General features: G+C 46.0%; 4 protein-coding genes and 1 long non-coding RNA gene across 10 annotated transcripts in view; 2 read left to right on the forward strand and 3 right to left on the reverse strand.

Moving 5' to 3' along the window:
* Positions 1-3,970, reverse strand: part of LOC144213184 (pyruvate carboxylase, mitochondrial-like) — a 39,396-nt gene extending 35,426 nt beyond the window's left edge. Inside the window, exons 1-4 of one of the 4 annotated variants that reach the window (XM_077741474.1) lie at positions 3,588-3,970; positions 467-597; positions 254-347; positions 94-184 (exon numbers count right to left, since the gene is read on the reverse strand). In XM_077741474.1, the coding sequence (XP_077597600.1) occupies positions 94-184; positions 254-347; positions 467-597; positions 3,588-3,598 (327 nt within the window). In that variant the 5' untranslated portion in view covers positions 3,599-3,970. Of the gene's footprint in view, positions 1-93; positions 185-253; positions 348-466; positions 598-915; positions 935-1,122; positions 1,246-1,994; positions 2,144-3,587 lie in introns of those variants that run through there. The other 3 variants (XM_077741475.1, XM_077741476.1, XM_077741477.1) reach the window with 3 other exon arrangements.
* Positions 3,971-5,868: 1,898 nt separating this feature from the next.
* slc3a2a (solute carrier family 3 member 2a) lies at positions 5,869-9,682 on the reverse strand. 2 transcript variants are annotated; one of them, XM_077741995.1, is made up of 11 exons: positions 9,442-9,682; positions 8,627-8,826; positions 8,375-8,559; positions 7,747-7,920; positions 7,399-7,499; positions 7,189-7,325; positions 7,007-7,116; positions 6,735-6,934; positions 6,566-6,640; positions 6,280-6,499; positions 5,869-6,192 (listed from the first exon to the last, which is right to left on the reverse strand). In XM_077741995.1, the coding sequence occupies exons 2-11, from the start codon at positions 8,815-8,817 to the stop codon at positions 6,056-6,058; spliced, it is 1,530 nt and encodes a 509-aa protein (XP_077598121.1). In that variant the 5' UTR covers positions 8,818-8,826; positions 9,442-9,682; the 3' UTR covers positions 5,869-6,055. The 2 variants fall into 2 exon arrangements, with proteins under 2 accessions (XP_077598121.1, XP_077598120.1); XM_077741994.1 differs by having other exon boundaries at positions 5,869-6,195; positions 9,442-9,680.
* A 1,828-nt stretch (positions 9,683-11,510) lies between these two features.
* Positions 11,511-13,526, forward strand: snx15 (sorting nexin 15). 2 transcript variants are annotated; one of them, XM_077741997.1, is made up of 6 exons: positions 11,511-11,696; positions 12,053-12,209; positions 12,275-12,390; positions 12,457-12,736; positions 12,892-13,050; positions 13,140-13,526. In XM_077741997.1, exons 1-6 carry the CDS (start codon positions 11,598-11,600, stop codon positions 13,241-13,243), a joined length of 915 nt encoding a protein of 304 aa, XP_077598123.1. In that variant the 5' UTR covers positions 11,511-11,597; the 3' UTR covers positions 13,244-13,526. The 2 variants fall into 2 exon arrangements, with proteins under 2 accessions (XP_077598123.1, XP_077598122.1); XM_077741996.1 differs by having other exon boundaries at positions 11,512-11,696; positions 12,457-12,826.
* A 2,157-nt stretch (positions 13,527-15,683) lies between these two features.
* LOC144213496 (uncharacterized) lies at positions 15,684-19,722 on the forward strand. Its single transcript, XM_077741993.1, has 6 exons — positions 15,684-15,910; positions 17,365-18,590; positions 18,704-18,811; positions 18,883-18,995; positions 19,078-19,183; positions 19,241-19,722. Exons 2-6 carry the CDS (start codon positions 17,367-17,369, stop codon positions 19,412-19,414), a joined length of 1,725 nt encoding a protein of 574 aa, XP_077598119.1. The 5' UTR covers positions 15,684-15,910; positions 17,365-17,366; the 3' UTR covers positions 19,415-19,722.
* LOC144213499 (uncharacterized) lies at positions 18,710-20,538 on the reverse strand. The gene is made up of 4 exons (XR_013329984.1): positions 20,344-20,538; positions 20,120-20,149; positions 19,181-20,006; positions 18,710-19,008 (listed from the first exon to the last, which is right to left on the reverse strand). It is a non-coding gene; the product is annotated as an uncharacterized LOC144213499 (long non-coding RNA).
* Positions 20,539-24,232: the final 3,694 nt, after the last annotated feature.

Genomic DNA, 24,232 nt, shown 5'->3' on the forward strand with positions numbered 1-24,232 from the left:
CGGAAACGGCCATCCTCCTTCCGGCGCTTGCGTCTCCGCTGCTACGACGAGCGATTCCCAAATAAATCCAATAAATCCCAATCTCGAGCTCACCTTGGCTACTTTGATGATGTCTGGGATGTCCAAGTAGGCCGCCACGGGAGGCAGGCCTTTCCCTATCAGGTAGGCCTCGTCTGCTTTTTGCCTGCAAAGATGGACATTTTTTAGGAGATCGTTTAAAAATAATAATAATGCTATTTTGCCTCCCACAAACCTGTGCATCTGGCCCGTGTCCTGCTCCGAGTAGACGGCCACCGTTCGAATCCCCAACTCGGTGCAGGCTCGGAACACCCGGATAGCGATCTCGCCTGTGTGGGTAGGGTTAGGGTTTTGACGTACGTGTTTGGCAAAAAAAACAACAACATATTTTTTCCAATAATTTGGGGGAAAATAAAGGAACATCACATTGAATGAGTACCAGTCTCACCTCGATTGGCCACCATGACTTTCTTGATTGGTCGACAGCGAGTTTGCGGGGTGGAGTGGGCGTAGCGGTGAAGAAGACACGCCCTCCTGGCGGTCCGAAGACCTCGTCGTACCACGGCGTAGCACAACATCCTGCCCGGAACACAAAATAGTGGCAATAAAACGGCATTCCTTAACAAGCATTCATGAAGATGTAGTGACACAACAATGCCACCAGGGGGCGATAGTTTAAATTACAGTGGGGAGTGGGAAGGGGATTCATTTTACACATTTTAAATATTTCTTGTATGGAATATGTATTGTATCAGTAAGTAATTTTAAGGGAGTTCCATAAATGTTGGATTTGATCGTTTTTAACTCAATCTTTGCTCTTTAAGGAATGAAAAGCGTTACAAGTTCATGAAAACCAACAAGATGACCGAAATAAACAAAACGTTGTCTAAAACTTACTCCAATCAAATATTCGTCCTTCATAATCATGGAAACAATGTTTACACCACATTTGAGCCCATTTTAAGAACAACAAACGAACAGCCGCCATTTCATTGCAACCGCAATTCAACAAAATGGCCCCCATGGAATTGCAACACAAATAAAACCTTCACAATTCAAGCCTTAAAATACTTTTGCAGTCGGAAAATTGCGAAAGATACTCACGTTTGGTGGTCAGACCATAAATTCCCATTTCTCGAAATATCATTTTAATATTGCTAACAACATTAAAAACATTAAAAGAACACGCAAGCAAACAATTCCTCGACGTTCAACCGGAAGTGAAGAGGTCCAATCAATCCAATGTAGCTGTGTCAAACTCGTTTTTTTGTTTTGTTTTTTTTTTGCCTGGCAAAGTCAACAAAGTCCAAATAAAGTTTTTTTCCCACAACAAAACTCTTATTCATTTCATGCAAATAATTTCTAATACAAATACAATGAAGAAAAAAAAAGTTTAGATATATATAATTCGCATTTTTTCGTTTACTTTAATAAAGCATTTCGGGAAAGCACTGCCCCTGGCGGCCAAACTCTAACATTGCAGCAACAATTTTTATTTTTCCCCATCCCGGCTGAAAAAGATTTATAGTTCCCCTAACAAATGAATGAGTAAATAATGGGGAGTGTGGGGGGGGGGGGGTGCATTTTACACTTTTTAAATATTTCTTGTATGGAATATTGTGCAAGTGGGTAATTTTAAGGGAGTTCCATAAATGTTGGGTTTCATCGTTTTTAACTCAATCTTTGCTCTTTAAGGAATGAAAAGCGTTACAAGTTCATGAAAACCAACAAGATGACCAAAAAAAACAAAACATTGTCTAAAACTTACTCCAATCAAACATTCGTCCTTCATAATCATGGAAACAATGTTTACACCACATTTGAACCCATAATAAGAACAACAAACAAACAGCCGCCATTTCATTTCAACCGCAATTCAACAAAATGGCCCCCATGGAATTGCAACACAAATAAAAATCATCACAATTCAAGACTTAAAATACTTTTGCAGTCGGAAAATTGTGAAAGATACTCACGTTTGGTGGTCAGGCCATAAGTTCCATATCCCATTTCTCGAAATATCATTTTAATAACTGACTACTAACTCATTACATTAAAAACATTAAAAGAACACGCAAGCGAACAATTCGTCGACGTTCAACCGGAAGTGAAGAGGTCCAATCAATCCAATGCAGCTGTGTCAAACTCGGTTGGATTTTTTTTTGCCTGGCAACGTCGACAAAGTCCAAATAAAGTTTTTTTTTCCACAACAAAACTCTTATTCATTTCATGCAAATAATTTCTAATACAAATACAATGAAGAAAAAAAGTTTATATATATTCGCATTTTTTCGTTTACGTAAAGCATTTCGGGAAATCACTGCCCCTGGCGGCCAAACTCGAACATTGCAGCAACGCTTTTTCAAACGGTGCAAATGTGCCCTCGTGTGGTTTAATTGTGGCAAAACAATCTGCCCTTGCTTGCACTGCTTGACGCTTATGTAACTTGGCAATACTTTTTTTTGATAAAATTGAGCATGCCACAAATATCTGCATTTCAGGCTGTAATTTTTGCACAAAACGTTTTTTAATAAAAAAATATATCCAATTCTGTGCAACAGAACACAAATTCTTCCATCGTCGTGCCTCTACAAAGAGCCGCCAATTGTGGTTTACTGATAAGCATCATTCCAAAAGGGAACGGTCGCCAAAATAAGAGCGACGGGCCTCCTTCGGGTCACACATTAACCTCTCCCGGAGGTCAAAGTTTGCTTTTGACGCCCAAGCCAGGCGGGCAACAAATTCAAATGACAAAAAATGGGCGAGCGGCGTCATGTTTCCAGGCAATGGAAGCACTCCCGACATAACTTAACAAGACACTTCTTTCTATATTTATATATTATATAGGCAAAGGAGCGGCTCTCTAGCAAGTGTCCACTTTACGGTTCCAAGTAAATAGAACTGGTGTCAACGTTCATTCCTCCACGTCTGAAAAAGTGCAACAGAAAAGAAAAATACTGTTTTTTGGCATCTCTTCCAGTGAGTTACACAACAAAACTAACCAACACCACATGCTTCAGTCAGAGGCCCCTAAAAGACATTCTCGGATGCTGGAATAATAACTTAGGCCGCCACCGTTCGACGGGGGGGCTTCTCCCGACTCTCGTGAGTGGAGTAAAGGTTGCGGAAACACAAAAATCCGGGCAGATGTGCAAAGGTTAAGAGCAAACAAGCCCTGGGCGCTGTGCATCTTTGAACGTTGAACTTAATCAAAAAACCAATTGAGCAACAGTCTGTTTTTGATTGACCTCAAGTTTGCATTGGATAGGTTGGGAAATAGGCCAAAACACACACACACAAATGGGGTATTGACACTTTTTGGGGGGTGGGTCAACAATACGATTATGATCGAATAATCGCGACAAGCCTAGTGTCAACAGACAGCCGCACTCTAACTTCAAGACGACTTTAATAGCCCCCCTCACTCCAAAAGGGTCTGAGGGGGCTTCAATCGGGGAGAGATAATGTCTCGGGTGACAGGCAGACGCGCGTGGAAGCGACAAACGGCAAATGAAGGCGACGCGAGAGGAGCTAACACGCTGCTTTGCTTTCCTTCACTACTCACTCACGTGTTATGCATCCGATGACAGGTAACAGGACACCGAGTGTTGCCGGCCGGGCGTGCGGGCGTCGGGTGATCCCTCTTCCTCTCCTGTCTTGATGCTTTTTGGTTTGTTTTCTTTTTTTCTCCTCTCTCTTCTTTTTGCCCACGTAGCTCGGTCACGCTGCGATGAGGAAGCAGACGCTCGATCCAACTGGAATGGAGGGCTGCTGCTACTAATTTGGATCCAAGCAAGGACGCACGCTTGCAAGTTGGACGTGGTCCGTCCCGGGCTGTCAAATCGGGCTAAATGCTAGCACTTTTGCTGTTTTCCTCCCCGGTTAATCTCTCGCCTTCTCCTCCAAACTCAGATCCTGCTAGCTGGCTGACTGGTGACGTCACGCCACGCCCCCCTGGGTGGTGGACCAATGATGGGAGTAGGCAGGGCCCCGTGCCCCAGCGCGAGATTCAAAAACCTCGGACTTTTCCGCATCGTGCTTCCGTCTGCCCTTGACGGCGAGGGGCGTCCAATCCACATTGCCTTAACTTGAAAAAGAAAAAGGCCGCCTACTTCTCAAAGTGGAAATTGATGGGAGTTTGAGTTTGGGACAAGCCCTATTCTTTATTGTTTGACCACTCCCGAGCAAATATTCGCTAGTCGCCACGGCAACCTTTTTTATGAGAGTAACTAGCAACTAACCACAGACAAGCCAAGACTGGCACAACATGAAACTCCAGACCATCTCGTTTGTACGTAACCATGGGCTCGCCACCCCCCTGGTTCCGCCTCTATGCTTGGAATGAAGGCCCCCCCCTACCCCTCCAACTCCCTAATTAGTTGCGCAATAGCTGGCTCGCTGCCTCGCATTGTTGTCACAAGTTGGACACGTTGCTTTCAGCTGTGCAGGGAATGCAGGGCCAATTCGGGGTTGCAACCTCCGCCCGGGACGCAACTGGAGCAACACATCCGCATCAACGGTTCCACTGGAAACAAAGGTCAAGGGTGTGACCTGGGTTAAAAATATATGTAAATGTGTAGATTTAGATTTTCTTTTAACTGTGCGGTTGCATTTTTCACTTTTTGATGATTTACAAACCAGATCTGACCCAGGGTCAGACACACCAGTTGCAATTTACTTTTTGGCCACAGGAGGGCAAACAGAGGACCCAATAGTGCTGTCTGTCATGTTAGCTGCTCTTCACAGACGATCAAAACTCACGCCACATGACTACGCTCATCCTCCTCGGCTCCTTGTGCTACAAGAGATGGAGAAAAGTAATCCATGTGCCCAAAAAAAGACTTAAAATAGATCTGTTTGTCCCTTGGAGAGGCCACTTAGTCCCGATTGGACGTCTCCACCCAGGTCATGGCAGCCAATGTTAGGAAAGATTAGCAATGCTTAGTCCTGATTGGACGTCTCCACCCAGGCCATAGCAGCCAATGGTAGGAAATATTAGCGATGCTTAGTCCTTATTGGACGTCTTCAACCAGGCCATTGCAGCCAATGGTGGGAAAGATTAGCGATGCGCATTTCATTTGACATTTTAGACAGCTTGGTAGTATTTATTTCAGCACACCACTTGTTTGCATTCAAAATAGCCACTTTTCAAAATCATATTCAATTCCAATGAGAATGCAAAGGTACACATTTGAATCACATTTCACATTTGGTTGGACATTTGAATCATATTGTTGCTATTCCAACATATTGCTTTTTGTTATAGCCAAAGTAATAAATATAAAAGCACCTGGGCAGAAAAGTAGATCTTCATTTTTAGAACGACATTGAATAGTTTGTCCATTTTTACCTGATTTGGAATGCGATTCCCGCGATGGTCGTCTGTCTAGTCGTGGCCTGGCTGGGCTCCTCTTTGACGCCACGTAGCGCTCGACTAAAAGGTAAAAAGGCCAACCTTTTCCGATACATGTTCTCTCCCAAGAAAAAGGTGCGATTAGAAGCTCTCTTCGGCGTGGTGGTGGTGGCAACCACATCCTGTGGAAACCAGCGGCTCGCCATCTCCCTCCCGCCTCCTTACCACTTTGCGCTCTTCCTGTCAATGGCGCTTTGAACAGAAGCGTCTCGAAAAGGCCAATCGGAGACGGAACGCCGTCCTCCCTCCACTCAGGCGGAATCAAACCAACGTTCAAATAGTGAGCGAGTGGATAAAGTGCCTGTTTGACTTGTCATCGCCGACAAAATGGACACTTTAGACCTGTTTTTCCTTTGTTGTGACTCATAAGCATTTTTTTCTTTCTTTACAACACATGAGGAACAATGGTCAAAACTCAAAAACATCAACACAGTCAGTCAGTGGGCTCCACAACTTTGCGTTTATTTGCTTCAAACTTGACAAAACGAGTCAACGTGGCTTCATTGACAAAATGAACGGAATGTCAGACTTTTGTAAACTCTTTGCATATTCAGCCAGACGGATTAAAAAAAGAAAAACAAACGTAACCATAAAAGCTGTCTTTTCTTTCTGAATTGTAACTCTTCATCCCTGGTAGGGGAAACTCAAGAGGACACCTTGTCCCGGTCCAAGGGTGACTTTGTCCAATTCCACCGTGGACTCTTCCTCCATTTTGGGATCCGTGGACAACGTGACTGTGGCCGAAGGCGGCAACTCAAACTCTGCTGCCAACGGGAAGAAGAAAAAAACAACGTTAACCAACTGCGACTGCCATTTTGAGCGGGTCGGGCCAACCGGAAAGCACTTACCTGTGGACGCCAGCGCCAGGCTCAGGGTCTCCTCGGCCTGTCCCCAGTTGACGGCCGTGACGAATCGCTCGCTCTGGTCCCACGAGCGCAGGAAGGCCAGCGTGGAGGCGGACGACTGGAGCCGCTGGTAGTCGCCGTGGAGGAGCGAGCGCTCTTTGCCCCGCAGCTCGCTCAGGGATTTGAACCACTTTCGGACCTCCGAAAATTCCCGGAGCTCGGCCTGCCAATGGGTCAAAGGTCAGAGAGACGGCGACTGCCTCCTTCTCGGGCCGAGGCCAGCACCCACCTCGACGGTGGCGTTGCTTTGCTCGGATTTGGACTCCTTCTCCAGCTCCCACACCATTTTAGGAAATATGCCGTACTTGAGGAGAAAGCACGGCATTATATACTCTCAGTTACGCTTTAAATTTGATATATTAGGATGTTTTTTTTTTAATACACCCGGTCAGACTCACCTGTGCGGGAAGGCCGATCTCGTCGCCGTAGTTAAAGACGGGCGTTCCGGGCAGGGTGAAGAGCAGCAGCTGGTAAAGCCGGATCAGAGCCCGAGACGCCGCCCGTTGGGCCATCTGGAGTTGCCGGGTGGCGCCGAACCCCCAGCCCAGACGTCCTCGATCGGCGCTCAGGGTGTCCAGGGCGTTTGCCAGCTGTACCCCTGCGAGCGCCACATCGCGGGTCATTCGCCGGAGTCGGAACAAAGCGGCGGGCTAGGGGGCGAGGCCACTACCTTGGCGGTTGGATTCCAGCAGGTCAGACAGCGCCAGGTCCACGCCGGAGACGTTGAGCAGCTGGGACAGCTCGGCGGCTGAGAGCCCTTCGGCCACGCCCATCAGCATCCTGCGCGAGTCCAGGCGACAATGTCAACACAGAAAAATCCAACTTTGCCTATCTCGGCTAGCGATTGGTTACCTTTTAGCTTTGTCGTCTTGCGTCTGGTTTCCCTTCACCACGGCCAGCAGCTGGCTCAAGTTGCCCGAGGCGGCCTTGTCCAGGTCAGACAGTTTGATCCCGTCCACGCCCATCTCCAGCCAGTACGCCGCCGCGTCCTGCCGGATAAATGTAAATGGACGCTTAGCCAGAGTTGGTTGGGACGAATCTGGACGGTTACGCCAGACTCACCTGAACGCTGGCCATCACGCCGTCCAAGTGGGCGCTGCCGAACCACGGCTGCCGAACCACTCCCAGATAATTAGGCGTCAGGTCCAGCACCACAGAAATACCTAAAATCCAGAGGAAGAGGGCTTGAGTTACCTCAAGTGGATACACATTTGCACCGTCCCCTTCGAGCCACCAGAGGGCGCATAACCACCATGTTTAGGAATAGCCAGTATCAAAGCCTGCCAACTTTGCTCTATGTTATAACACACTAAACCGGTTGGACGGTTCATTCTAAGAACAACTCCAGGGAGTTCACAGGGAGGGGTTTGTGTGTGTGTGTGTGTGTGTCCCAGCTCTCCCACGACTCACCCTTCTTGTGAGCCTTCTCCAGCACGGCCATCAAGTCCTTCTTGCTCCCCACAGTCGGGTCAATCTCCTTGAGCAGGAGCGTGCTGGGCTGGTCCGCCTGCACCGTGTGAAAAGGCCCCAGGACCAAGCCTTTCACTTTGAGCTGGTTGATGTTGTCCAGTTTTTTCTCCACGCCTGAAGGGAGAGAGGGAGAGCAGAGGGGGGTGACGGAGCGCCCAGTGTTGACTCAAAGCGGGAACACGTGAACCAGGCCCCCCGCCGCCGCCGGGGCTGTCCGGCCAACCGAGCCGGCACAAAAAGATCCTTCATGGGAGAAGGAATCATGCGCGCTGGCGCTTGGAAGCCAGCCAAAGCCTAACGACCCCCCCCCCCCCTCCCTTCCCCGCCGGCAGCATAACGCGCACCCCCCGCGCGCATGAGTGTGGGAAACAAAAGCGCTGAGCTAAGCTGGAGCTATAAAATAACACAAGTCCCAGCAGTTAGCATAAAAACAAGTGAGTCTGATAGCAAAACGCCTGATAGCAAAAAGAATGACTCAGGGTTTACTTTTAGCGTCCGTCAGACCTTTAGACAATTGCGTTGGCGGTCCGAAGGCGCGTCCGGTCGTTACGGAGTAGTGACACGCTACCTTCTAGTCCTTCGGAGAAAGCTTCCACGTCGGCGATCTGGTAGAGCGGCCCGTTGTTCCACCAGTGCATTTCCGGGATGGGTTTGCAGCGCGGCGCCTTGACGATGATGGCGATGGCGCCGGCCAGCATGCCCAACCAGCCCAGCCAGAAGAGAATCAGAAGAACCCAGCGGGTTCTCACCCATCTAAAAAAAACAAAGAAAATCAATGAATTTGGGTTGTGGAATTCATTAAAGTTAGGTCAGATCTTACCCAGGGGTGCCGGCGACCTTCATGAGCTCTTCTTTGGACAGGCCGGTGAACGCCTCTTCTTCGGAAGCTTTGGTCTTGACGTTGCCGTTCTTCTCGCCGCCACTGGCGGTCTGGCCGTCGCCCGTCATGGGCTGCTTCTCGGGGTCAAGCTCATTGAGCTCCACGTCCTTCATGTCCACTTCGGTGCTCATTATTCTACACTGCAAAAGAAAAGGGGCGTCAAATGATCAGGTTTTGGCACCAAGGACGCCAATTCGTCCCTGCTGGGAACATATTGAATAAATGTTGGCAAAAACAAAAGCGTCGGAAGGTTGTTTGGTGTCTATTTGGCTAAGTTACAATGCTAAAGTAGCTCATTTTTAGACCCACTTGAATTCAGATGGAAACCTCGATGATGGAACGTTGTGATCGTCAATGGCAACGAAGAAGTTCATTTCTGAAAACTTTCTTTACCCGTATTAAGTAGTCATAAGTAATATTGAGTAATTATTACTCCTAAACCTTGAATGGAGTGATAAAAACCACGCATGCGTATGATGTAATTCCCATGCGGGTTGCGCTATGCTAATTTGCTATAATACAACGTGCTGAGCGTCTTTCAATAAGTTTGATTTATTTCATCATTTGGCTAAAAAAATATCTTTATTTTTTTTTTTACATATAATAGCCGTTCGCCGTGAATACAACGTAGCCCTTTGTTAAACAAAGCACGTTTTTTAGCGAAAGTTTCCAAGGATGACGGAGCGGCCACGTCATCACCATGTTTGTTTAGTCATTATTTACAGTAAAAAGATGGGAAAAACACTCGTATTTACCTGCTCGTAGTCTTAGAAGACGACGTATCGGTGCTAGGTCAGTCCTTTTTGTGTCTCGGTCCTTTATAATCTGATTAGAAGAGCAGTTTGTGGGTGGTTTTGTAGCGTCGCTGGCGAGTGCTGCTCCTCCTCCTGGCGAGTGGGTGGTGCCGCACTTCCTAGAAAATAACTTGGACGTCGACGCCCTCTATTACACATTAGTGGTCCTATAATATCGCCTGTAAATCCTTGTATGCATTTGTTTTCAGTGCTCCTTCCTCCCTAGTCTGAAAAAAGAGAACATTTCACAGGTTAAGTTGTGTGTGTGTAGTGTGATAATAAAAAACGTCTTCAAACTTACTCTAATGACGTCATCCATTGTCTCCCCCATTCCACTTCTGATTAAATCATGACACATTTGATAGGACCATTTGCTTTCAGTGTTTGAGGAGTCAACATCCTATTGTGCAATCACGTGTCCAAATCAAAGTTCTGGGGAAAAGGGCAGAAGAAAATAGTCATGTGACATGTTTTTTGCTCCAATAAAATTGTACAAATATGAACAATATTCAGTACAATCCTCATCTAATCATCTTTTTTTGCACTCCATTTCAAGTGGGAGGGTTCAATTCCCCCTCCATTGAAACGGATTGGACGTGTATCCCCGCCAATGGGAAAATACGGCTAAGTGCTGGTATCAAAAGTAGCATTAAAGGCACGTGAGTGAGCCGGGTGACCGACCGACCGCGAACGGACAGACCACCTGTCGCTGTTTTTAACCGTCCGTGGCGTGGCGCTTGGCAGCGTCGCTGTAACGGAGCTGTTGACCCAACACCTTGCCAAATGTCAAATCAGTTTTTCCACATCTTAACCCACATCAGAATGGAATCTAAATCAACAACAGATCTGTCTTAACTCAATCCAAACCAAAAATGACATGTACTTTTTTTCAGAATATGCAGTTTGCAAAAAGGAGACTATTTTGCGCCGTGGTAGCGAGCGCTAGGCCTGGCCCGCGGTCGCACGTGAACGCACACATGCATAGTTTGAAATTCCTGTCCCACCAAGACCCCCGCCCACCTCCGAGAGTTTATTTTGCCTGCACGAGATGCAAGTACACGCACACACAAAGACCAGTTCAGACCGGCTCGCATTGTTCGGGCTCAGGAGAAGTTCCCTTGTGACGTCCCTTGCATTTCAAGTGCAAGAAAGAAGGAAGTGAAAATAGAGTTCTATTCTTACTGCAGTGACTACATACTTTTTAAGTCTATACGCACAATTGAAGACTTTCACCAAAGTGTCTTTTTAATAAGAATGTCACTCATGTCGAGCTTTTATGGCCTAAAACAGGGAAAGTCAGGTGGATGTTATGGCATTGTTTTATGGACTTTCACAGTGATAACGATAAGAGATAGGGTTGTGAACTTTGACCCCTTACGGCGGAGCGGGTAATCACTGTAGGCTTTTAGAAGGTGCTCGTTTAAGTGGCCCTGTGTTTACAAATCAGATGTGGATGGATGGAAAGCATCCTCTACGAGCATTAAAAGGCTCCTAGCTGAAGTGAAGCGCAGCAAATGTCAACATCCCCATGTTTGTTGTTGCTGCCTTTCTTCTATTGTCCTAGACAGGATGACACGATAAATGTGAAACGTGCTTTGATACAAATGCAGACCCAAGGTATTTTTTGTTATTTTAGGGAAGAGAAACATGACGGTAAATTCTTTAAACTCAAGTAGATGGCTTTAAATGGGGATTTTCTGGCTTCACTTGCCCTCTGCGGGACGCTTTATGGTACTGCATTTACGACATCGTTTGTTGTTTGAGACAACACTACAGCTAATCTTTTTTTAATGGATCTTTAGGATAACGTGCAATAAAAAGGGAATTATATATTCATTTATGGAAAAACTTTAAATCCGCAAGAAAGGTTCTATTCTGTTACAAAGATAGGGAAGTTGCCGTTCTAAGTGACGTCACGACGCAGGGGTACAAGGAGAAACCAGGAAGTGAGAATGGGCGGAGTAGGAGGAGCGACGACTTTTGTTTTGGTTTGCACTCTCACCCAACGACGTCACGGCGTAGGGGTACGTACGCGGAACCAGGAAGTAAGGAGAGGCGGAGTGGGAGGAGTAACGCCTTTGTTTTGTTTTGGTTTTGACTTCTAGCCCAAAACGGACATGTCACGGAAAGCCAAAGAAGAATATTATCGATTCTTTAGCGTGACCGATGTACGCACACACGAGAAAGGATACACGGAGTATAAAGTAACGGCGAGGGTCAGTTGTCTTCGGTCTTTTACTCATTTATAAGCTCTAACTATCCTTAAACATGCTCTGATACCATAGTAAGATATGGATTTGCTATCTCTTCCTTACAAAAGCTTTTTTAAGGGTCAAGTTGATTTGCAATTGCTTTCTCACTTAACTCACAAAAGCTTTTCTTACATTTTAAATGAGTCAAGTTGATTTGGTGTGGCTCACTAGAATCACATGTTCAGAACTTGTGAGTTGTTCACGTGAGCTACTTTTGAAATTCCTCCAAGAGGCTATCAAAGGGCATCACATATCAGAGATGAAGATAGATTTTCCAGGGGAAATCCAAACCTCACAACTTGACCACTTTTGCCTTTCAGTTTGTGTCCAAACTTTGCCCGGAGAACGCCAAGGAGGTGGTGGTATGGAGGAGGTACTCGGAGCTGAAGAAGCTCCACGGCGAGCTGGCCTACACTCACAAGAACTTGTTCCGGAAAGAAGAGGAGTTCCCCCCGTTCCCTCCGGCGCAAGTTTTCGGTAGGACGCGCCCACGCCACGAGGCGCCGCGCCGTCCCGCTCGACTGGCCGGCTACTTTTTCTAGGAAGGTTCGATGAGGCCGTGATAGAGCAGAGGAGGCAAGCGGCGGAAACCATGCTGGTCTTCGCCACGGGGATTGCCGGCCTTTACAACAGCCCACAGCTCAATGACTTTTTCAGGGTAACGTTGGTGTGGCGCTGATACCCACTAGGGGATTTTTCTGGAGATCTATGCTTTTTTTTAAAGGGAGGAGACGTGAGCAGGCCTCTGGACCCGTGCCTTGACGACTCGGACGGGGCCCTGGCCCCGCCTCTCATCCCCCTCCCCGAGCTCAAGGCCTCGGACCACGAGGTGGCCGAGGAGGAGCAGGGTCAAGAAGCCCCCATTTTGCCACAGGACCTGGGCAACAACTTGGGGATCAACTTGGGGGTGCCCGAAGTAGCGGTCGAGGCTTTGGGTGACGTCGGGGTGGACGTGGCGGCCAATGGCGGGGGACAGACGGAGGACGACGCGCCGCGAGAATTAGGTGAAGAAGCGGGGTCAACAGACGAGGAGAATTTGCGCCCTCTATTGTCTGAAAATGACATGGCCGTCTTCGACCCGTGCTTCAAAGAAGGTTGGTGAGGGACTTGTGTGTCAAATGCGCCATTGACCTTTGAGTTTTTTCTTCCCCCACGGCAGAGGGACGCGACTGGAGTGACCCGGAAAGCGAGCCGCCGTATCTGAACCGGGCGGCCGCCGAACTGACGGCCGCCGAGGCCAGGGAGACGGCGGGGGACGTGGGCGCCGCCATTTCTGGCTACAGGGCGGCCGTGGACATACTCATCCGCGGGGCGAAGGGTGAGACAAAGTTACGGAATTGCGCAAAGCGCGCCCAGAAATCAAGGAATCCGACTCGCGGGGGCGTGGCTTACCTCGCTCGTTTCCAGACGATGGCGATCCCGCTCGGAAGGAGTCGGTCAAGCGGAGGATCGCCGGTTACCTGGAACACGCCGAAAAACTGCTGACGGAGGCACGGGCGCGGGACCTGTGAAGAAGATGAGGATAAAGAAGATGTGCACTTTGCAGAAGAAACAATAAGCATTCATGGCGCTAATTCACTGTGGCTAACTTTGTTGTTAACGATTTATTATTTCAAGGAAATACATTCAAGTCACGTAGGCCAGATTAAATAGGATGATTGTGGCCTTCTTAAACATGACTCAACAGACTGTTAACCTTTTATGGTTGGACCAAAATAAACCAAGTGCTACGACGTGAGCGTGTTTGCCGTTGCATTTGCAAAAAAAACTCCCAATAAATGTTTTCATACTAAAGTGCTTCTTTTTGGTGGAAAAGGTCGCTCCCTCAAAGCAAGTTCTCCTCGGAATGGAGTGGAAACAAAAGCTTTGGAGTGAGTGAGTGAGTGAGTGAGTGGGAGGAAGCCACGAGTGGAGGAAGGACGCATGGACAAAAGCGGGGGGACACACACCGAAAAAAAGGAGGGAGGACAAGCGCAAATCATCCATTTGTTTTCCAAGCCCTGGAAAAAGTCACCCTCTCTTTGTCAGCTAACGCCACCCGTTACGCGTTTCCCTCTTTTCCTTTCTCTCTCTGCCGTCCCTCCCTCGCTTTTTTTCTTTCCGGCGCTCCACCTGCGCCTCCGCACAAAAGGGACGAGGGATGAAACGGAGGAGGCGTAACATTAGCGTGTTGAGAGTGTCGCTTCCCTCCATCCCCCCTTTTTTCTCCCTCCTGGCCGCTCAGCGCAATTATACCATCCAAACACTCCAGCCTGAGAGCATAATAGCGCAAGCGGCTACCTCCAAAGGCGCGCTTTTCGGCCGGCCTTCCTGTTTCTGGCTTGCTTGGCTTCACCTTGCCCTCAGCTATGAATTACTAGATTTCAATGCACAACTGTGTCACGCACGCACCGAATCACAGTGGCATTTTTTTTCCCTTGGACTTGCTAGCAATACAATCAGATCTGCGCTAAGTGTTAACATAGGGGTTAGCATTTTAGCTAGAAATGAGTTGTTTGTTAGCATCTCTTGATCTAAATTGTTTTTGATGCGGATAGTGATAGTGATGATGATTAAAAATCATTATCTTTCATCAAGGGTTATAGACAACTCATTTAAAATAATACATATTTAAAGTTTTCTTGCTTAAAGTTGATGAAAGATGAAAGAAATAGGTCACTGTGGATACGAGGATGTTTTGACTGTACTTTTTTGGGGGGAAATAAAGACAAATTTCTATTTGATTGATAAAATAAAGAGATATTTTGTCGACGACCGGTCGCACGTGAAGCAATGCGAGGGGCTCAGCTGGGGAGCTAGCACAGGTGTGGACAATCATCCGTCAAATCTAGCCAGTCGGAAAGCTAATGGGCGAGCACGCTTTTAGACGCAAAATAAAGAGCTTTCTCCTATTTTTTTGGGCCATTTGTCAGCCGCCCCCCGCCATATTTCCATCAAGCGCACACACAAATCAATGGCCATACACTTTATGCCATCTATTGATCCTTTTATGTCCTCTCCCCTTTTAGTTGTTTTTTTTTTTAGCCCACCCCCTCCCAAATGGTCGCCATCCGCCACTCTTTTTTACGCTGGCGCTTTAATGTCTGCGTGAATGGCGCTAGTGGATAAGAGAAAGGGAGAGAGCCAGTATGTCCGTCGGATGGACTCGTTTACATAATAGGAGACCACAGAGAAATGAGGCGCAATTTTAGCCTTGGGCCTGCACTTTTCTGTCCGCCATTTGTGCATTTTAGGGGGGCTTCAGCACGCCCGCCAGCGCACACGTACGTACGGACGGGAGGCCCTTTGTTATTTAGATCAGACGGGGCCACGCTTGACCTTGTTGTCTCCCTCCGCGTGCCTATTTGAAAAAAAATCCTTCCCCGTGTTGTTAATTGACTCTCCATAAAGCCGCCCTCGTCGTGGCGCGTCCCTCTTTTGTTCGCCAAGCTGGGTTCCATGGCGACCGACTTCCATGACGACCGGACGTCGTCGATGGCGGCCAATGACACGTGATCAAATTGCGTTAGATCGGTCTATGTACGCTTACAGATGAATTGACTATAAAGTTGTTTTTGACTATCCGCCTTGTGGCTAAAATGGGAACAGCAACACAATCGATCGAAATGCAAAACACGTTTGGCTAAAACACGAAAACATCAAAACAAACACTTTTGCCAAATTACGGACATAAAAATGGCGATTTAGCTGTACAAACGTAAAAATACAATTATGCTTAGTATTTTTTGTGTCGGATTGTCCAAAATAATGCATATACGTACACGCACGCGCATGTATAACTATTTCAAGGGAATGGACGGCTAGCCCTGAGTTTATCATGGCACAAAATGGGAGGAGCCAAATGGCACTTGGACGGCGGCAGCAGCATGAGAGCATGATGACACACATGTGCCAGCCAGGTCCAGATTGCTTTGGTGAGGGGGGTGGGGGGGCTAGTGGAAGCGCTGGAATAACACTAAACACACACACACACACCCGGCCAGAGAGCCGTGCACTACTCACATGTCCGTGCCACCACTCTCCCTCCCTACTTTTTTTCTACCCGCCATCATCATCACTATCATCATCATCAGCTGAGGACAGTCCGGCGAGGGAACGCGCACAACGACGGCAACGGCGGACACCTGAGCGAAAAAGGCGGCGTGGAAAGCCGCTGGATCTCTGCCTGCCGCCCCAGAGTAAGCGTTTGTTGTTGTAAATGTCGTTTTTGGTTTTTTTGCGGGGCACGATGACTTGACGCCAACGTCGCCAATTAGCTGGCAACTAGGACAGATGTTGCCATCTATTTCAATGGGATCGACCGATGTGATCCATTTCAGAATGGCGGACAAAATTGTGGAGCATTATGATTATCGATAAGAGTCCAGTACGAATGAATCGGATGTTTATCGCAGTCAACAATGAGTTATAATGTCTTTTTAAAGCTAGCTTCTGGTCAAGGGTATCGTTTTAATTGGCATTTATTTGTTTCCTAATTATTGGGCAGAATATGGCAACATTTTTTACTCAAATTTTTTTGGTTAACTGGTTTAATCAACTCGAGTCGACATTTGTTTCCCTGATTGACAGCCTCAAGGTCCATTTACCTTTTTCAAACCATCAAAGGTAAAAGTTACAAGTTACCCGATTGGTCGCCATCGACGACACCAGACGTCCAAATCCACTTTGACCACTATTGGACGTCCCTCTGGGTGAAAGGACGGGACCTCCAGGTTTTCACTCTGTGGATGAATGACAAGAGAAACAAAAATGAGAATCCCATAAACAAAGGCAAAATGCAAAATAATACGCGGAGGCTACTAACTAGCGTTACTGGCTCAAATCTCATCTCGCGTTGTTAACGTGGCTTTCATCTCGGCGGGCCTCCGTTCGCATTTGGGCCGGCTTTGCGGCCGGCTTTAAAAAAAAAAAAAGCTAATCTGCTGCCCGCTCGCCATCTGGCCCGCGTTAGAGCACGGAGGATAGGGGGGGCATTTGAATAATTGATATTTAGCTATTTATAGGGGGATTATTCTCTTTGCTCTTTTACCGGGGGAGCCATACGCGCCCACTATCCATCCGTCCATCTGTCCATCCATCTATCCGTCCGTCTCTGCGTGTGCGTATCCATCTGAAGTGGATTAAGGGTGTTATCCCGGATAAATCGGACGACACTGACGGCGCGCACGCCTTCTCGCTTGTGACCGAGGAACGGCGCTTGCTTGACCATTGTTAGTCATCTCGTGTTTCGATACTGTGTCCATCGTCCCATGGGGTGACACTGTGTGTGTGTGTGTGTGAGGGTAAACACCCTGATTAAACAGTGCTTAACAAGCTGCCTGAACTGATAACAGGGACGGACTGGGGGGGGGGGGGGGGTGTTTTACCGAGGAAGGAAAGAGGGAGGGAGGAGGGAGGTGGAAAGAGAAACAATTGTACCTGTCTACATTGTTGGAGCTGGAGTAGGCAATCCTCTTCTATTGTTTACTTTTACAGTTATTTTCTAAATCCTTTGGAGTTCAATTTGACAGGCCCAAAAGTAGCCATTAAAACCCAAGTTCATTCAAAAAGCAAACAGGCCAAACAAGTGAATGATCTGGCATTGAACAAAGGGCAAAGCAAATCATTTTCATTTGACCTCTTTCTTCCCCAGCCATGGACTCGTGCCCGGATCTCTTTGATCCACGAGAGCAGCCCTTCCCGCCGCTCTTCGTCGGCACGGAAACGCCGGGAGGGCCGGCGGGCGGCTTCGGGCCTCCCGCCTTTCCCCTCTTTGGGCGCCGCCCGGGCCGCCCCCGCCCGCCGGAAGGCGGGGCGTCGGCCCACGGGGGGCCCGAGAAGCGAGGGGGCGCCCGGCGCTCGCCGCATCCGTCCGGGGCCAAGAGGAGCAAGCCGGGGGAGGGTGGCGAGCTCAGGAGGCGCAGGAGGGCCGAGTTGAAGGAGCAACTGGAGGAGGCCGGGGAGAAGCTGCGGGCCCTGCAGGAGAAGATCCTTAGGGCCTTTGGGGAGAGCCACTTGGACCAAGAGGAAAGGGGGAGGGGCCGGGAGGAGGACCAGGAGGCCAGACCCCGGCGGCCCGCCGACGACCCGCCCCTCTCGTCTATCTACGGCTTCCGGAGCGGAGAAGATGCGCCGAGGGAGACGGCGCAGACGGGAAGGGAGGACGTGGGCCTGTGGTTGGACTGGGACGAGGACGACCACGACGACCGCGACTTCGCCCGCGCCTTGAAGGCGGAGCTGGGCGGCGCCGTGGCGCGGGTCATCGACCGCGTCCTCTGCCTGTACGGCCCGGACGCCCACGAGGGGGCGGGGCAGAGGCCCGAGGAAGATGAGGAGGAGGAAGAGGACCCCGGGGGTGCGGAGGAGAGGCCTGTGGGGAAGCACCAGGAGGCGGAGAGGGGCCCAAACACCGACGGCTCGCCCCCTCCCGGCGTCCGGGGCGCGCTTCTGCCGTCGCTCGACCTTCACAAGGCGGGCCCGCCTCCGCCCGGTCACCCCGACCTCGCCCTCCGCCCCCCAGGTCCCCCTCTTCTCCTGGCCCCGGCACCCCGATCCAAGGAGCCCCCCCTGGAGCCTCCCCATTCGGCCTTCCCAGGCCCTCCGCTGGCCCTCCCGCTGCTCCAGTACTCCATGCAGCAACTCTTCTCCCGTTCCCTCCAGCACCACCCGCAGATGTCCCACCCTCCGCCCCCATCCCGCAAAGATTTCCTCCACCCCGAGGCCTTCTTGGAGTTCCCGTCGCACTCTTCCTTCCCCCCGCTGCCCTTTGTGGGTCACCTGGGCCCCTCCCTTTTGCGCCACGCCGGCAGGGAGCGCGACAGGGGGGTACGGGGGGCGGCGCTGATGGACGTAGGAGAGCTCTACCTCAACGCGGGGGGAATATCCTTTTCCCACAAAGTATATGGTGTAAACAGGGTACTACTTGCTGATTGAAATTAGCATTAGCATAGTAGCAAAATGAAAAAAAATGTGAGCACCTTAACTACTTCTACGCTCAGGAGGGCTTATCTCCCTGCCACTTGAAGAAAGCCAAACTCATGTTCTTCTACGCTCGCTATCCCAGCTCCAACACGCTCAAGACCTTCTTCCCCGACGTTAAGGTACGCATACATTCATAGTATCTGGAATTTGTTTTTGTTGTGGTACTCACCGGTCGCTGTTTTGTGTCCAGTTCAACCGCTGCGTGACCTCCCAGATGATCAAATGGTTCAGCAACTTCCGAGAGTTCTTCTACATCCAGATGGAGCGCTTTGCCAGGCAGGCCGTCCGGGAGGCTCTCGGCCGGTGGGTCCGCTCCCTGAAACATGGCTTTTCGTAAGAATTATTGGGTACCGCAAGGCCACAATACCAATCTTTTGCCCAACAGGGACGGGGCACCCCGCTTGGGCAGAGAGACTCAGCTGCGACTGGGTCGGGATACGGAGCTCTACCGAATACTCAACATGCACTACAATAAGAGTAACATCTACCAGGTGAGCTCAGGGCGACGACGCCTTTGTGGCTTCCGTCCTCAAACTTGGCCTTTTCAGGTCCCGGAGAGGTTTATCGAGGTGTCCGAGGTGGCCCTGAGGGAGTTCCACTTGGCCATTTGGACAGGCAGAGACAGCGACCCTTGCTGGAAGAAAGGAATATACAAAATCATCTGTAAACTGGACAGCGCCGTGCCAGATTCCTTCCGACTACCCGGCTGTCCAGTCGGCTGAATGACATGGAGAGCTTGTTTACTGTCAAAAGCCGTCCCTTTTTCTATCTTTGTATGTACTGGGAAACATGAACGATAGTTTTAGTTTAATGTGAACGGTGGTCCAAATGACATCAAGTCAAAATATGTGAAAGCAGACTTTATTCGTATCGTATTTTCAGGTGCATGTTTGCTATATCTGTGGTTGGAATTGTAACTCCTCGCTTGGCTCTCCAAATACGCACTGAGCGTATTTGTGTGCCTCAATCAAAGGGAATTTGGATGTGTAAAACGAGAAGTGCATTAAAAAAAAAACAGCATAACTTTCAACTCAGACCAAGAAGAAAATTGCCATTTGGACGCATGGTTTGAAATCCTCCTATTCATGGGCATTCCTCAATCGGCTTCTCACTGCTGTTTGTCCACTTTATCGCAAATACGTGAACCGCAGATAATCTCCATGTTTGGCGACCACTGTCTAAGCGTGTCGACTAGTCGGTGTGAAACATTTTTGGCATTTTCACACATTTGTTCTGGGGGAGGGAAGAAAAGAGAGAAGTTTGTCTCACAAGATGCCCAGCATTCGAGTCTCTTCTCCCATTCATCCTGGGCGCCTGGATTGAACAGAAAAGGTACGTTAGTCATCATTTCTTTCTCATCTTTACGAGCATCTACTCTGATTTGCATTTAATTCTCATCTAAAGTCATTCGATAGACAGTAACTCACCTGATAATATTTGTTGCTGGTGGTGAGAAGCTGCCAAATGATGAGAAAAATAAAATCAATGGCTCAAATAGACGCACTCGCTACTTAAGGTATGTTGTAGTATTAAACGCCACGAGAAAGGGGGGATAACTAAAGATCCAAAACGCTAGAGAAGATATCGGCACGTCCGGCAACTACGTTGGAGTGTCATTTAACATTTAACAAAGTTGGGATAATAAACTCACGGTTAACAGGATGGATGAGCACGCCGTGAAGAAAAGTTTGCAGTCTGTCATATGACGTCACCTAGGTCGCATGGCATGGTTCGTCGCATAAACACGCATCATCAGTGGAATCGGGCGCATTGCAGATGACGTCACAGAGGTCGCATGGCATGGTTCGTCGCATAAACACGCGTCAGTAGAGCGGAGCTAGTTTTGTTTCCCTGCAATAATATACGTGTCAAATTTCTGTAGTCCAGACGACAGAAATATTACAAATAGGATTAAAAACATTAAAAAAAAATTGATGGACTCAATTAAATCAACTTTTAATAAATCAATGCATTTGTTTTACAAGATTTATGTCTTATTTGAATTGAATAAGGAAAATAAACTCATTTAAAACGTTAATCAAATTAAAACGTAGATTATTATGCCTTACTAAATTTAAATAAGTCATAAATCTTGTAAAAACAAATACATTAATTTATTGAAAGTTGATTCAATTGAGTCCATCAATTTTTTTAATGTTTGTATGTGTGATTAAAAGAGGAAAAACCGCAAATAGGTTGTTGCAATACCAACTAAAAACTATAGATGACAGTCTCTCTATGGAAAAGTGAATTTGGCCTCTTAAGTGCCTGTTCAGAAACTCGGTTCTTGCAGTTCTAAAAAATGTCCACCAGAGAGCAGTCTCTCTATATATATATATATGCCATTTTATTCTCTCAAGTCATATGACGCATAGGGAGACTGCTCTCTGGCGGACATTTTTTGGAATTGCAAGAACCGAGTTTCTGAACAGGCACTTAAGAGGCCAAATTCACTTTTCCATAGAGAGACTGCCATCTATAGTTTTTGGTCGGTATTGCAACAACCTACTTGCGTTTTTTTCCTCTATTAATCACACATACAAACATTAAAAAAATGATGGACTCAATTGAATCAACTTTCAATAAATTAATGTATTTGTTTTTACAAGATTTATGTCTTATTTTAATTGAATAAGGAAAATAAACTCATTTAAAACTTTAATCAAATTAAAATGTAGATTATTTTGCCTTACTAAATTGAAATAAGTCATAAATATCTTTTTAAAACACATAAAATTGCTGAAACTTGATTCAAATTAGCTGTTTAATTTTTTTTTAATGTTTGGATGTGTGATTAAAAGAGGAAAAAACGCAACTAGGTTGTTGCAATACCAACCAAAAACTATAGATGGCAGTCTCTCTATGGAAAAGTGAATTTGGCCTCTTAAGTGCCTGTTCTGAAACTCGGTTCTTGCAATTCCAAAAAATGTCCGCCAGAGAGCAGTCTCCCTATATAAATGCCATTTTATCATCACTAGTCATATGACACATAGGGAGACTGTCCTCTGGTGGACACATTTGGTGTTGCAAGAAGCAGTTTTTCCTTTTTTAATCACACACACAAACGTTAACAAAATAAAGAGATCATTTGAATCAAGTTTCAGCAATTGGTTGTATTTTAAAAAAGATATTTATGACTTATTTCAATTTAGTAAGGCAAAATAATCTACATTTTAATTTGATTAACATTTTAAATGAGTTTATTTTCGTTATTCAATTAAAATAAGACATAAACCTTGTAAAAACAAATACATTGATTTATTTAAAGTTGATTCAATTGAGCCCATATTTTTTTAATGTTTATATGTGTGATTAAAAAAAAAAAAAACACTACTAGGTTGTTGCAATGCCAACCAAAAACTATAGATGGCAGTCTCTCTATGGAAATGTGATTTTGGCCTCTTAAGTGCCTGTTCAGAAACTCGGTTCTTGCAGTTCCAAAAAATGTCCACCAGAGAGCAGTCTCTCTATATATATGCCATTTTATTCTCTCAAGTCATATGACACATAGGGAGACTGCTCTCTGGCGGACATTTTTTGGAATTGCAAGAACCGAGTTTCTGAACATGCACTTAAGAGGCCAAATTCACTTTTCCATAGAGAGACTGCCATCTATAGTTTTTGGTCGGTATTGCAACAACCTACTTGCGTTTTTTCCTCTATTAATCACACATACAAACATTAAAAAAAATGATGGACTCAATTGAATCAACTTTCAATAAATTAATGTATTTGTTTTTACAAGATTTATGTCCTATTTTAATTGAATAAGGAAAATAAACTCATTTAAAACTTTAATCAAATTAAAATGTAGATTATTTTGCCTTACTAAATTGAAATAAGTCATAAATATCTTTTTAAAACACATAAAATTGCTGAAACTTGATTCAAATTAGCTGTTTAATTTTATTTTAATGTTTGGATGTGTGATTAAAAGAGGAAAAAACGCAACTAGGTTGTTGCAATACCAACCAAAAACTATAGATGGCAGTCTCTCTATGGAAAAGTGAATTTGGCCTCTTAAGTGCCTGTTCTGAAACTCGGTTCTTGCAATTCCAAAAAATGTCCGCCAGAGAGCAGTCTCCCTATTTAAATGCCATTTTATCATCACTAGTCATATGACACATAGGGAGACTGTCCTCTGGTGGACACATTTGGTGTTGCAAGAAGCAGTTTTTCCTTTTTTAATCACACACACAAACGTTAACAAAATAAAGAGATCATTTGAATCAAGTTTCAGCAATTGGTTGTATTTTAAAAAAGATATTTATGACTTATTTCAATTTAGTAAGGCAAAATAATCTACATTTTAATTTGATTAACATTTTAAATGAGTTTATTTTCGTTATTCAATTAAAATAAGACATAAATCTTGTAAAAACAAATACATTGATTTATTTAAAGTTGATTCAATTGAGCCCATATTTTTTTAATGTTTATATGTGTGATTAAAAAAAGAAAAAAACACTACTAGGTTGTTGCAATGCCAACCAAAAACTATAGATGGCAGTCTCTCTATGGAAATGTGATTTTGGCCTCTTAAGTGCCTGTTCAGAAACTCGGTTCTTGCAGTTCCAAAAAATGTCCACCAGAGAGCAGTCTCTCTATATATATGCCATTTTATTCTCTCAAGTCATATGACACATAGGGAGACTGCTCTCTGGCGGACATTTTTTGGAATTGCAAGAACCGAGTTTCTGAACAGGCACTTAAGAGGCCAAATTCACTTTTCCATAGAGAGACTGCCATCTATAGTTTTTGGTCGGTATTGCAACAACCTACTTGCGTTTTTTTCCTCTATTAATCACACATACAAACATTAAAAAAAATGATGGACTCAATTGAATCAACTTTCAATAAATTAATGTATTTGTTTTTACAAGATTTATGTCTTATTTTAATTGAATAAGGAAAATAAACTCATTTAAAACTTTAATCAAATTAAAATGTAGATTATTTTGCCTTACTAAATTGAAATAAGTCATAAATATCTTTTTAAAACACATAAAATTGCTGAAACTTGATTCAAATTAGCTGTTTATTTTTTTTTTAATGTTTGGATGTGTGATTAAAAGAGGAAAAAACGCAACTAGGTTGTTGCAATACCAACCAAAAACTATAGATGGCAGTCTCTCTATGGAAAAGTGAATTTGGCCTCTTAAGTGCCTGTTCTGAAACTCGGTTCTTGCAATTCCAAAAAATGTCCGCCAGAGAGCAGTCTCCCTATATAAATGCCATTTTATCATCACTAGTCATATGACACATAGGGAGACTGTCCTCTAGTGGACACATTTGGTGTTGCAAGAAGCAGTTTTTCCTTTTTTAATCACACACACAAACGTTAACAAAATAAAGAGATCATTTGAATCAAGTTTCAGCAATTTGATGTATTTTAAAAGGATATTTATGACTTATTTCAATTTAGTAAGGCAAAATAATCTACATTTTAATTTGATTAACATTTTAAATGAGTTTATTTTCGTTATTCAATTAAAATAAGACATCAATCTTGTAAAAACAAATACATTGATTTATTTAAA

The sequence above is a fragment of the Stigmatopora nigra genome, chromosome 20 (genome assembly GCF_051989575.1).
Source record: "Stigmatopora nigra isolate UIUO_SnigA chromosome 20, RoL_Snig_1.1, whole genome shotgun sequence".
NCBI lineage: Eukaryota > Metazoa > Chordata > Actinopteri > Syngnathiformes > Syngnathidae > Stigmatopora > Stigmatopora nigra.

Excerpts from the sequence above, each read along its gene's own strand:
- slc3a2a (XM_077741994.1), bottom strand. The coding sequence starts at position 8,817 with ATGAGCACCGAAGTGGACATGAAGGACGTGGAGCTCAATGAGCTTGAC. Across the intron at positions 7,500-7,746 it reads GGAGAAGGCTCACAAGAAGG|GTATTTCTGTGGTGCTGGAC; the intron begins GTGAGTCGTGGG and ends TCTGGATTTTAG. Across the intron at positions 6,196-6,279 it reads CCTGGCGCTGGCGTCCACAG|CAGAGTTTGAGTTGCCGCCT; the intron begins GTAAGTGCTTTC and ends TCCCGTTGGCAG.
- snx15 (XM_077741996.1), top strand. The coding sequence starts at position 11,598 with ATGTCACGGAAAGCCAAAGAAGAATATTATCGATTCTTTAGCGTGACC. Across the intron at positions 12,827-12,891 it reads CGACCCGTGCTTCAAAGAAG|AGGGACGCGACTGGAGTGAC; the intron begins GTTGGTGAGGGA and ends CCCCCACGGCAG. Across the intron at positions 13,051-13,139 it reads ACTCATCCGCGGGGCGAAGG|ACGATGGCGATCCCGCTCGG; the intron begins GTGAGACAAAGT and ends GCTCGTTTCCAG.
- LOC144213496 (XM_077741993.1), top strand. The coding sequence starts at position 17,367 with ATGGACTCGTGCCCGGATCTCTTTGATCCACGAGAGCAGCCCTTCCCG. Across the intron at positions 18,591-18,703 it reads TCTACCTCAACGCGGGGGGA|GCTCAGGAGGGCTTATCTCC; the intron begins ATATCCTTTTCC and ends AACTACTTCTAC. Across the intron at positions 18,812-18,882 it reads CCTTCTTCCCCGACGTTAAG|TTCAACCGCTGCGTGACCTC; the intron begins GTACGCATACAT and ends TTTTGTGTCCAG.